This window comes from Hyperoodon ampullatus (genome assembly GCF_949752795.1).
Source record: "Hyperoodon ampullatus genome assembly, chromosome: 3".
NCBI classification, from domain to species: domain Eukaryota; kingdom Metazoa; phylum Chordata; class Mammalia; order Artiodactyla; family Ziphiidae; genus Hyperoodon; species Hyperoodon ampullatus.
In genome coordinates, this window is record NC_136916.1 from 35,442,356 (window position 1) to 35,454,616 (window position 12,261).

Below are 12,261 nucleotides of genomic sequence, written 5' to 3' on the forward strand. Positions count from 1 at the left end.
GCCCCACCTCCAAATGCCATCACATTGGGGGTTAAGGCTTCAGCATGTGAATCTGAGCAGGGTACACAAACATTCACTCAATAACAATGAGCTTTTTGGATGTGTGAGTTTATATTTTTTTAAAAAATTGGAAAACTTCTGGCTATTTTTTTAACCTAGTTTTATTAAATATTGCTTCTTTGGGATGTGTTTATAACAACTCCCAGAACATCTCATGTAAGGATTCAAAGCAGTCATATTAAAATACAGCTTCAATATAAAGTTTATCACAGTTTTACAGTATTCAAAAATGACAGACCTGCCTTAAAGAACAAAACAAAAACCAAAAAAGGACTATTACACCCAAAACATAAGAAAACAATTAAATAAACAAGTTTGGCATTTCCATACTTTATAGTATAAAACAGAATATTAAATCTATTACTGGCAAACAGACACTGACGTATTACCTAGTTTGAAATGTGTCCCATTTAAACACACTATACAAGTTCACTATACAAAAGATTGATGGTCTTTTTGATGAAAGAAGTGCACCCTGAAAATTTTTGCCACTTTAGAATATTCAGCTCTTAAAGTCAAAAAAGTCCTTTTGCTTTTTTAAACTGAAGGCTGAATTCAGATTTTTTTGTCGTTTTTGTCTCTTTTGTCAGCCTTCCTGGTTTAAAAACAATAGTGTCTATGGACGCCCACCAGGGGGCAGTGTAAGATTAGCCATTAAATCACGAACAGCTGCAAATATTGTGCATTCACCTTGTCGTGGTGGGTTCATCTCTGCAAACCTCTTCAGAATGTTGCTGACCATCATGGGAGCAGCAATAGAAGAGTTCTGCTGTCTGGGAATGTCTGCCTGCTGGGTGGTACCTGAAGCCATGTCATAAATGATTGGAACTATAATACTAACAGGTTCTTGGGGAGGGACCGATGTTTTCTGAGTTAGCTGAAGAAAAAATAGCATTTTGGATTTCAGCACCACAGCAGGTGTCCCAGGAGGTGCAATTGGCGGTGCACTGGGAGGGATCGTCAGGCAAAACTGAACGTTCCATTTTAGCTGTGTTGCCTGGTCAGGAAACAACTCTAGCTTCATAATATGCACACAGTCCCTGAGGATGTGTGTAGGAGCTCCTAAGAGCTTGGTGAAAGCTATTAATGTATTGGCTTTAAATGGCGGTCCTGCAACTCTTGTTTCAAAGAATTTCTCTAAAACTTGAAGTTCATCAGGTTTCCACTGTCCTGCATTTTCGGGTGTCACTTTTAGCTGAAGTGTTTGGTTGGTTTTGGGACTAAGGGCTACTCTGCATTTCAGCGCATCAGTCTTAAACATGATCACTCCGGGTTCATTGGAATTTATCAGCTGTAGCGTTTCTTGTTGAATAATTCTTTGAAGGTGTCGTCTCATGATGATGGATCCAAGGAATCTCTCAAGCGGAGAACAAAGGTAACTACCTGCTAGGCCGGGCACGAGGCCTGGCGTTGGAGAGGGCAGCAGTAAAATATTCAAGGCACTGTGAGTGAGGATGGTAGGGATGGAGGCCGCCCAGGAGCGCTGAGGTAGTTTACGAGGTGGAGGCATGTTTGTGGGCATCGTTTGGGAACTTGTTCCAGCTCGAGGGGAATGAGAAGCATCTGGAGCTGGAGAATGTAGTGATGGGTTGGCTGGTGACATCCCAGGCATGCGTGTTGCTGGTGAGGGGCCAGACACTTGAGGAGACCCTGGCCAGTTCCCTGCTCGTCCACTTGGTGACACCATAGTGTATGGAGAACTAGGGTCCAGGGTTCCATGTGGACTAGCAAAACTGGCCCCTGGTCCTATTGAGATTCCATGCGAGGAAGGGGGAGGAGTTGGAACAAATGATGCTGGTGATGGGGCTCTCAAAGCCCCACTGGGGGAGCTGGCGGCATGCAGATTTCCTGGAGACTGTGTGTGCATCATAGAGGGAGACTGGTTAACTGTGCTGTGATAAGATGTAGGGGGCAAAGTTAGAGGATAAGCGCCTGATGATCCTGGCTGCTTTGGAAATGGCTGTTGCTGGGGTGGTGGCTGGAGTTGTGAGATTAAAGAATCCATCGTATCTCCTCCAGTGGGAGAAGGGGGATTATCATCCTCATTTACAGACCTTCTTCGAGCATCCTGATTGCTGTCAACAAACATATTCAGGAATGTCTTGAGTCCTGGTGCAGGATAAAAACCTTCAACTAACTTGCTATTATCAAAAAGACTATAGGCCCCATCGCGTATTGCCACAACGCCTCGACTCCAGCAGTATATATCAATGCAATACATGTTCCTGAAGGCCAGTCTGATGTGGGTGGATGACTGTGGCAGGATGGAGAAGCACTGGTAGGCAGTGTTGGTCCTCTGGGTCAAGCCCAACATTGGCACAGTGGGCAGTTTGTTGATGGCATTCAATGGAGCCTGAGTATCAAACAGTACCTGTAATAACTGAACCACATTTGGTGTTTTGTTGAACATTTCTTGAAGCTGATGGAGAATGGTATTGTGACAGTTACTGCATCCTGAGTTTGGACCAACAGTTCCCAAAGAAATGTGAAATTTCTGATGTATGGAATTCCACTGGATACTAATTGAACTTCCCTTGGTGGTTCCATAACACAAGATAAGTTTTCGGTAATTATAAACACGAACTTCTGAGAAAATGTTTAGATGAGTGGGTATGTCTGGTAGAGAACGTGCAAATTCCAACACACACTCATATAATCGTGCAATGCTATTCCAGTCATTAAGGAACATTTCAACCACTTTTCTACCACCAACAGGTTCAGACAACAAGTTTTCATATGTCAGATAAACATGCTGGGATGGTCCTTGCTCCCTGGTAGAAGTGCCATTAAGTGGACAATTTGCAAACACTAACTCTGCCACCCAGGTGCGGTTATTTCTACCTTGTAATCGGAAAGTGCAATCGAGAAGAGAGCGGTCCAGAGCCTTTTGGGTTTCCTCATTTACACCCTTACAGGGAGGAATTTTCAATAAGCGAATCGCGTGACTGAAGCCATCACCTTCCATTTGCACTCCTTGATGTGGAATCTCCAGATTGGACAGCTCCAACCGAAGTCCTACAAATGGCATATTTGTATCACACATAGCGACAAAGTGAGCTAGAACTTTATTGAAGGCACACATTCCTCCTGATCGTTTGGTTTTCTTGGGTTCTACTGGACACAGATCATCAGACAACTTGCGCTTGGTACTGCTTCTAGGCTGTTTCCCGTTTTTTGTAGGAAAAACTAATTCCTGGATGTTTTCCTTGAACTGCTGCAGCAGGAGGGCCATGACAGGGCTGTCTTCATGATCTGTGGCATTCACAGACATGAAGTAGTACTTGTATGACAGCTGTGTGGGTTTATTGGGAACCTCCAACATCTCCACAACAATGTAGTATTGTGGAAGACGGGTAAGTTTAATGAACAGCTTATTCTTAGAAAGGTTTCCAATAGGATGGGTTGAATAATTGGACAGCTGCAATGTTTCACTGCTTATTGTAGGCAAGTGTTTTATAGATTGTTTGCAACGCTGTTGTCCAAGCCAAAACTTAAGTTGCTGAATCCAAGGAATGATCCGTTTCATATCATCATTCACAGACTTCTCCATGTCATCCAGTGTGGCTTGGTCAAGTCCATAAAGCATCAACTGGAACGTTCCAGAATGCAAATCTACAAAAATGTGTAGACACTCCGAATTACTACAGGGCTCCAAGATGGGAACAACAAGAGCTGGAAGTGCAGTCTCTATGGAAGAATTTTCATTGGCATTGAAGCCTCTAAGAATGGCCTTCAGCTCCTGGAGCTTCTGATGAGCTCGTGCATGGACACTGTCAATCAGGAGTTTTTCTATTGATAAATGATCAATCTTCATGGCTCTTTCTACTAATTTGGAATCAGAAGCTGGCAAAGGAGGATCATGAAAAATCTGTAAAGGCTTGGAGACATCATTCTCATCAATTTTAATTGTAACTTTGTGAACAGATGCTGTCCCTGTTTTTCTCCCAAGAACCTGTTGATTCCAAACTGAGAGGGAGAGGCACTTTCCTGCATGATACCTTTCCACCTGTATGAGGTCTCCCCACCGCTCTCGGATTAACATTAGAGTTTGGGAATGTAGCACTTCTAACTGAAGTGATAAGCAGAAAGAATGCAGGCAGTTGTACATGTCCTGAAGAGGTTTCTCATCAGCAAAGAGCCTAGACTGTACCAGCTGATGGATAAAGTTGATCTGCATACTATGAACCAAGGCTCGCCCATCTCCTGTTTCCTTATCCTCAACTAGAAGTTCTAGCTTGAGAAGACGCCAGGGAACATCAGGGTCATCTCCCATCACAGTCAAGGTGGCTTCAAATTCTCCTTCAGCTCGAAACTTCACTCGGCCATTTGCAACTGTAAGATTTGCTAACTGAGGAGGAAGATCTGTGGTTACAAGACGATGTCTAAGAATCTGGTTCAGCTGGTGAAGTGTAGCTTGTTTCTCAATTTTGGTAATTGGGTCTGGAGGAATAATTTTATCCCTAATGCAGGTTGGCAGCCGTGGGTAAGACCCAGTAGTCAGTACATCAATAGCATATGGGATGGCAAAACTAGGCAGGCGTGCATGGACCAGAGCATCTCTAGCTAATGAGGCCAGGCGATCAGCAGTATCCACAAACAGGATGGCTTGCTGATCTAAGAAGCTCGAGATTATCGCACATTTTTCCACTTTGCCAGCATTATTAGCCCATTTTACTAAAGCTAATAATCGAACAAAGAGTTGGCATGTCCGGCTAGCAAACTGCACTATTTCTATTTTCCTTTCCACATCAGATTTCCTTGGCAGTAGGTCAGTCAGTACCATGAGCTCCGAGTAGGCCCGGTGCAGCAGAAATTCGATGAGGGTGCTTAGCCGGTAGCCAGGGCTAGCCGCCGCCGCAGCGGCCGCCGCCACAGCGGCTCCCGGAGGAGGAGGCGCCGGGGCTGACGCGGGGCCGCCGCTGCCCCCGCCGCCGCCTCCGGGCGGGACCAGCTGGTGGTTCTCCAGCTGCACTGGGGCCATGGCGGCGCAGGGCCGGGCTTGGCGCAGCGGCACAAGATGCGGCTCTCGAGCCTCCCTCCCGGGCGCTGGATCACCGCGCCGAAGTGGGCGCGGGCGAAGTGGGCGCGGGCGAAGTCGCCGTCGCCGTCGCCGCCGCCGCCGCCGCCGCCGCCTACTTCCGCCAGGCCGCCTCTGAACAGGAAGTCGTGCGCCGGCCGCAGAGGCCCGCCCCCACGTAACGTCAAGCCCGCCGGCTGCCGGGACTGGAGCAAGGGGCGGGGGTGAAGGGGGAGAGGGGAGGGGGGAGGGCGGGGAAGCGGGGTGGGCGGCTCAGAGAAGCTGCGCCCCCGCAACCGATCAGAGGCAGTTCCACCAGGCAGCCACAGCGTCCATGTTGACGGCCCAAAGCGCTTGGCTATTTTTTCTTGAAAAATTTTTATTGCCTTCCCCTTTTCTGGAACTCCAATCACACATTCCTCAGGCTTTTTCTCAATCCAGCTCTACCTAATCAGCCTTCTAACTAGAGTGATTTTTTTTTTCTTAGAATAATTTAGTGAGTTTCTACACTATTATTTGTCAATATAATGGTGAATTTTTTATTTTTGTTTCTTTTTTTAAAATATTTTAATGATTTTTTCAGCTTTATTGAGACATAACTGACAAATAAAATAGTAAGATTACTTAAAGTGTACTATGTGATGATTTGATATACATATATATTGTGAAAGGATCCTCCCCATTGAGTTAATTAACACATCTATCCATCACCTCACACATTTACCTTTTTTTTTTGATGAGAACATTTAGGTTCTATTTTCTTCGCAAATTTCATTTATACAATACAGTGTTCTAACCTATAGTCATTATGACATATACACATTAAATCCTCAAACCTTATTCATCTTCTAACTGAAAGTTTATGCCCTTTTACCAGCCTCTCTCTATTCCTCCCAACGCTTGCAACCACTTTTCTGCTCTGTTTCCATGAGTTAAACTTTTTTCCCAGAGTCCACATGCAAGTAATGCCATGCAGTATTTGTCTTTCTCTGTCTGACTAATTTCACTCAGCATAATGCCCTCCAAGTTCGTCCATGTTGTCACAAATGACAGGATTTCCTTCCTTTTTAAGGATAAATGATAGTTACATGTGTACACACAAACACACACACACACAATATTAATTCTTCCAATCCATGAGCACAGAGTATCTTCCCAATTATTTGTCTTTTGAATTCTTTCATCAATGTCTCACAATTCTCAGTGTAGAGAATTAATATTGTTTAAGTGTCCATACAACCCAAAGTGCCCAAAATGTTCTACAGATTCAATGCAATCCCTATCAAACTCCCAATGACATTTTTCACAAAACTAGAAAAAACAATCCTGAAATTTTTAAGGACCCACAAAAGACCCCAAATAGCCAAAGCAATCTTTAGAAAGAAAAACAAAACTGGAGGCATCACACCTCCTAATTTCAAACTATGTTACAAAGCTATAGTAATCAAAACCATATGGTATTGGCAAACAAAAAAGAAACATAGATCAATGGAACAGAATAGAGAGCCAGAAATAAACCCACACCTATATGGTCAATTAAGTTATGACAAAAGAGCCAAGAATATAGAATGGGGAAAGGATAGTCTCTTCAATAAATTGTTCTGGGAAAACTGGATATCCACATGCAAAAAAATGAAGCTGGATCTCTATCTTATACCATACACAAAAATCAACTCAAATGGATTTAAGACTTGAACATAAGACCTAAAACAATAAAACTCCTAGAAGAAAACAAGGGGTAAGCTCCTTGACATCAATCTAGATAATGATTTTTTTTTTGGACTTAACACCTAAAGCAAAGGCAACAAAATCAAAAATAAACAAGTGGGACTACAAACTAAAAAGCTTCTGCAGAGCAAAGGAAACCATCAACAACCTATAGAAGACAACCTATAGAATGGGAGAAAATATTTGCAAAGCACATATCCAATAAGAGATTAATATCCAAAATATACAAGGAACTAATACAATTCAATAGTAAAAACAAAAACAAATAACCCAATCAGAAAAATGGGCAGAGGAACTGAGTAGACACTTTTCCAAAGAAGACAGCCAACAGATACACGAAATGCAAATCAAAACCACAATGAAATATCACCTCACACCTGTTAGGATGTCTATTATCAAAAGACAAGAGAAAACAAACGCTGGTGAGGATGTGGAGAATATGGAACACTTGTACACAGTTGGTGTAAACATAAAGTGGTGCAGCCACTATGGAAAACAGTATAGAAGTTCCTCAAGGAATTAAAAATAGAACCATCATATGATCCAGCAATCCCACATCTCAGTAGACGCCAAAGGAAATGAAATCATTATCTTGAAGAGATATCTGAACTCTCACAACAGCCAAGATATGGAAACTACCCAAGTGTCCATCAACAGATGAATAGATTTAAAAATGTGTGGTATATACAGTTGGCTCTCCGTATCTGCAGGTTCTGCATCTGCCATACAGAGGGTCAACTGTACTATGACATTTTATATAAGGGACTTGAGCATCCAGATTTTGATATCTGCAGGGAGTCCCATGGATACTGAGGGACAACTGTACATTCAATGGATATTATTCATCCATGAGAAAGAAGGAAATCCTGCCATTTGCAACAGCATGGATGGACCTTGAGGGCATTATGCTAAGTGAAATAAGTCAGACAGAGAAAGACAAATGCTGTATGATATCACTTATATTTAGAATCTAAAAAAAGCTGAACTCACAGAAACAGAGTAGAAAAGTGGTTACTAGGGACTGGGGGTAGAGGAAATGAGAGAGATATTGGTCAATAAGTACAAACTTCCAGTTATAAAATGACTAAATTCTGGGGAATCTAATGTACACCATGGTGATTATAGTTAATAATACTGTATTATACACTAAAGTTGCTAAGAGAGTAGATCTTAAATGTCCTCACCACAAAAAAAGTAATGGTAATTATGTGATGTGATGAAAGTTAGTTAACACTATGACGGTAATCATTTTGCAATATATATTGAATATATGTACCAAATCAACATTTTGTATACCTTAAACTTACACAATGTTATATGTCAGTTATATCTCAATAAAGCCTGAAAAAAATAAAATAAGAAGAAAAGGAAACAGATCACAGAAAGAGAAAGCTGAAAAGAAGGCTCAGGACCAGATTGAGGGTTCTGTAATCCCTCAACTTTAGTGAATTCTTCATGCTAATACAATTGCATCTAATGTAACCTAATCTGGGTGAACCCCACAGTACAGATTTTTTAGTATGTACTGCTTAGATAGGAGATTTGATCTATGGGGAAAAGCCAGTGAAGTAGAAATTGGAATTAGGCCCTTAACTGAGGAAATGAAAGTCTTGATGATCATTGAAATACCACTGGAGAAAGCTCTTCTGATTAAAACGACAGTGCTGGGCCAGCCACTCATGTGGTTGGTTGTGTGGACTATTCCCTCAGACTTAGATCACAGGGCTGTGAGCAGATGACTATGGGGGAGGGGCACTGACCCATGTGCCTCTGAGGACCCAAGACTGTGATGTCCCAAATGAAGAGTGAATGGAGCAGGGGTGCTGGTTTAATGCTCCTCTCTCACATGTATAACAGTTGCTAGTAGTCTGAGAGAAACGATGTAGACACCCAAATTTTAGGATGGAATGGAAAATGTGGCATCTAGAAACGATTATAGTTGTTCTCAGAGATGGCACTGTTCTTTCCCCCACACCGTGTCAATTTCCTCTTGCCTCAGGAATTCCTGAAGCCCTACTTTTCCCATTTCAAGTGTTTTTTGCCATCTCCCTAAGAGGGATTTGGGCAGCGAAGACACATAGCCAATTGCCTTTCTATTAGGGATGCTCAATGTGCAGACGTGAACATGATGAAAATACCAAAATTCATGAAACCAAATTAGCGTGATCCCTGAGGAACACACGTGATCACCTTGCACGTTTGGGTAGATCATGCGTTTCCTCCTGCAAGTTTCTCTGCCTCCCTGCTCAGCCTCCAGTAGTTTCTCAGGGTAACTTAGAGGACCCTGTTTGGCCTGCACAATCTAGAAGAATTTTGTTGACCATGGTTTGGGCAGCAATGTCCCAGCACGAGTTCAAGTTCTCCAAAAAGGTAACTTTCACAAAGTTTTATTAGCTAAACCCCTGCTCAATATGAAGTTTGCTCCCAATCCCCATACTTTTTCTAAATCCCTTAACAGTGAACCAGATCCCGTGAGCTGAACAACAAGCTAGGAGTGTTTAATTCACTTTGTTTTCTCCCTTAACATTCCATGGCGGGTGTACCATCAGACTCCCTGCAACATTTTGTTCTACCTACAATGTACAACCTGATAGGGTCTGGAAAATTCAGATGGGGTAAGGAGGATTCAGACAAATCTGATTAGCTGGGCAGGGAAAAGTCACTCTGTGAGCAACAACCATTGGCTTCTAGAGAATACCAGACCTCTCCAGAGAAAGGGAAAGGTCAGGTTCATATATTTCCTATCTTTCATATTGTAGTGCCTGGTACAATTCACTCCAATAGGGAGTATTCTCCTTTTAAGGCCCCTCAAGATACCCTGTACCAGGTAGATGCTGGTGTCTTAGTTTCATCTTCATGGTTCACATATCCATGGAAAGCTGGTTAGATAAGAGAGAAGACCCATTTTTCCAAACTTCAAGTATGTCATTCCTGCAGTAGATCCAAGATCTGAGGGACAGAGATTAGATTAGCATTCCAGGCATAAATAAGAGCATAAGCAAAGGCCCTGTGACAGGAGAGGGCACAGACCGGAAAGAAAATCAGGGTGCTGGACCGCAAAGGCAGAGGAAGTATGGGGTGCAAGAGGCTGGGGCAGTAGTTAGAATCAGACTACACAGGGCCTTGTAGGTCCTGTTAAAGATCTGGATCTGAATCCTAAAAATAATGGGAAATCATTGAAATTTTAATAAAGCAGGAAGCAGATGAGTGGCCTGATCACATTGGCTGCATCTGTGGAGGAGCTTTGGCATGGAGAACAGATTGGAAGGGCACTGGTGTGGAAGCAGCATTTCAGACGTGAGGCGCTGACTGGTTGAACCACGGTGGTTCGGGGAAGCAGAAAGAAGTGAACAGATTCCAGCGACATCCTCAGGCAAAAGGGACAAGACTTGGTGACGGACCAACTGCGGGGAAGGAGGTGTCAGCAATGACCTTCCTGCCTTGGAAGCTGCCAAGAACTCAGCTCAGCTTTCCTCCTTCTCTGCTGCCTCTTCTGGAACAGGCAGACCCCCCAGGGAAAAGCAGCGTCAAATGCTAAGTTGATCTTTCGGGTTTTCCTTTGCCTCCCAGATCTTAGCACTGTCCTTTTTCACTGCTTATTTTGGGTCTCTGAGGCCTCAAGAAGACTTTATATCTTGTCCCGTTTTTCTAGCTGTTCTCTGAGGGAGGCTTGGCCCGTCACTAGCTGAAATGGAAGAAACAGTCTCCAGTGGACCTCAGAGACGCTGATCTCTGCCCCGCCCCGTCCTGATCCCTCACAGGGTCACTGAGCTCTTGCCGTTGGGAGACCCAAGTTCTAGCCCAGACTCTACCACTGACTTTCCCTGTGACCTTGGGCATGCCCCTTCCCACTCTGGGCCTCACTTTTCTCATGCGGTGTCTACCTCACATGCTTGTGGTGTGAGGTAGAATGTAAGTATACCAGGATGTTTGTTCAAGGTGATGTGACTTGTGGTCTCTAAGACCCACCTGAGAGCCATGTCCTGTAGTTTCTGCCACCAATTACGACCTTGGGCACCCAAGCAGACCAGCAGTCACTCTGCACAGTCTGATGTCCCTGGGGTCCCTCCCAACTTCACAGCAGCTAGCCTAGTTTTGCAGGGCCTGAAGCTTATGTAATTTGGTAGACCCTCTTAAAAAAGAATACTATAGAACAAACACAAAATCAGTTATAAGTGAATATTTTTTTAGAGTGGAAAAAGAAATGTTAATGAATTCAAATTTAAGAGCTAATAAATACCTATATTAGTCAGGGCCCAGGCTGGAGGCAGAATCCACAAAGTAACTGGAGTAAGAAATGTTTAATATAAAGAATTATTCATTGGTTAAAAAAAAAGATTCATTGGTAACAGGGGATTAACTTAAAGGGTAAACAGAACTCTAGAGGATATAGGACTAGTAGATAAATGGAGCAACCATAAACTCTAGGACTAAAAGTACCCAAGGAAGGAACAAATTTGGAAGAGCTCCCCACCCTCCCATCCCCCAGGGCTGAGATTCAGACCTTGATGGAAAGGGTATGGCTGTGGCCCATTGGACGTGCAGAAGTTCGCTGAGGTGTCTCAGGCCAGGTCTGACAAGCAGTAAGCCACCTGCTAGGGTGTGGACTAGACTTACACAGGAGCTCCCTTCTGGGGTGCAAGCGGAACTTGCTGAAAAGCTTCTGCAGGGGAAACGCACTGGAAAGTTGCCCATCAGGCGAGATTTGTTGGCAATCCTCCAGTTGGGTGCCTGGGAGATGTGCCAGGAGCTGGCTGTGGTGCTGGCAGTGATTGCTGGAACCACCCGTTGGGGTGGCCCTGAAACTTGCATGGGGATAAGCACCATGGGGTGTGGCCAAAAGCCCCAGAAGCGAGAAGAGAAGCAGGAAAATCCAGAAGAAGAGAAGCGTCTTTGTCCTCCAGTGTCCCTTCAGCATCCTCCTCTGGCAAAGCTTGATATGATGCCAGCAGGCAATGGGGAAATGTTTACATGGCTCACCCCAGTATCACAAAGTGGAGCAAAGAAGCGTGGGTAGGAACTGAGAAGCAATAAAGTGATGACTGCCACAATCCAGGAAAATTACCTATTTCATCACCATCATCATCACTACCACCATCGTCATCATCCATTAATTGCTCGACATAACCTTATTACACATTTTTCTTACCCTTTCTGCCTTCATACTCTTTGACTTTGAATGCTTGCTCATATGGAACTTATTTTGTGACACTGTTTTCTATAGCAAAACTAGAAAAGTAATCCAGTATTTCTTCTAGCATGCTTGATAGAAATCTATTTTTTTAGTATTGATAGTTCAGAAATAGTAGCCTCCAACTTCAAAGGCTTTTGTTAATGCCCCTTCTGTAACTGCACTCCTGGCTCTTCAATAGCTTGGAGTGAGGGCCTAGGGTGTTACTGGCTGTTGAGTGGGGGACACGGGGGTGGCTTCCCAGCAGGGAAGGAGGAAGGGACAG

The 12,261-nt window shown here is 43.7% G+C and overlaps 1 protein-coding gene across 1 annotated transcript; it reads right to left on the minus strand.

Annotated features, from left to right (window-relative positions):
* Positions 1 to 676: 676 nt before the first annotated feature.
* On the minus strand, positions 677 to 5,041 carry LOC307050335 (mediator of RNA polymerase II transcription subunit 14-like; the record flags this gene model as incomplete). Its single annotated transcript, XM_079700301.1, has 1 exon — positions 677 to 5,041. The coding sequence occupies one exon, from the start codon at positions 5,039 to 5,041 to the stop codon at positions 677 to 679; it is 4,365 nt and encodes a 1,454-aa protein (XP_079556427.1).
* Between the last annotated feature and the right edge of the window lie 7,220 nt (positions 5,042 to 12,261).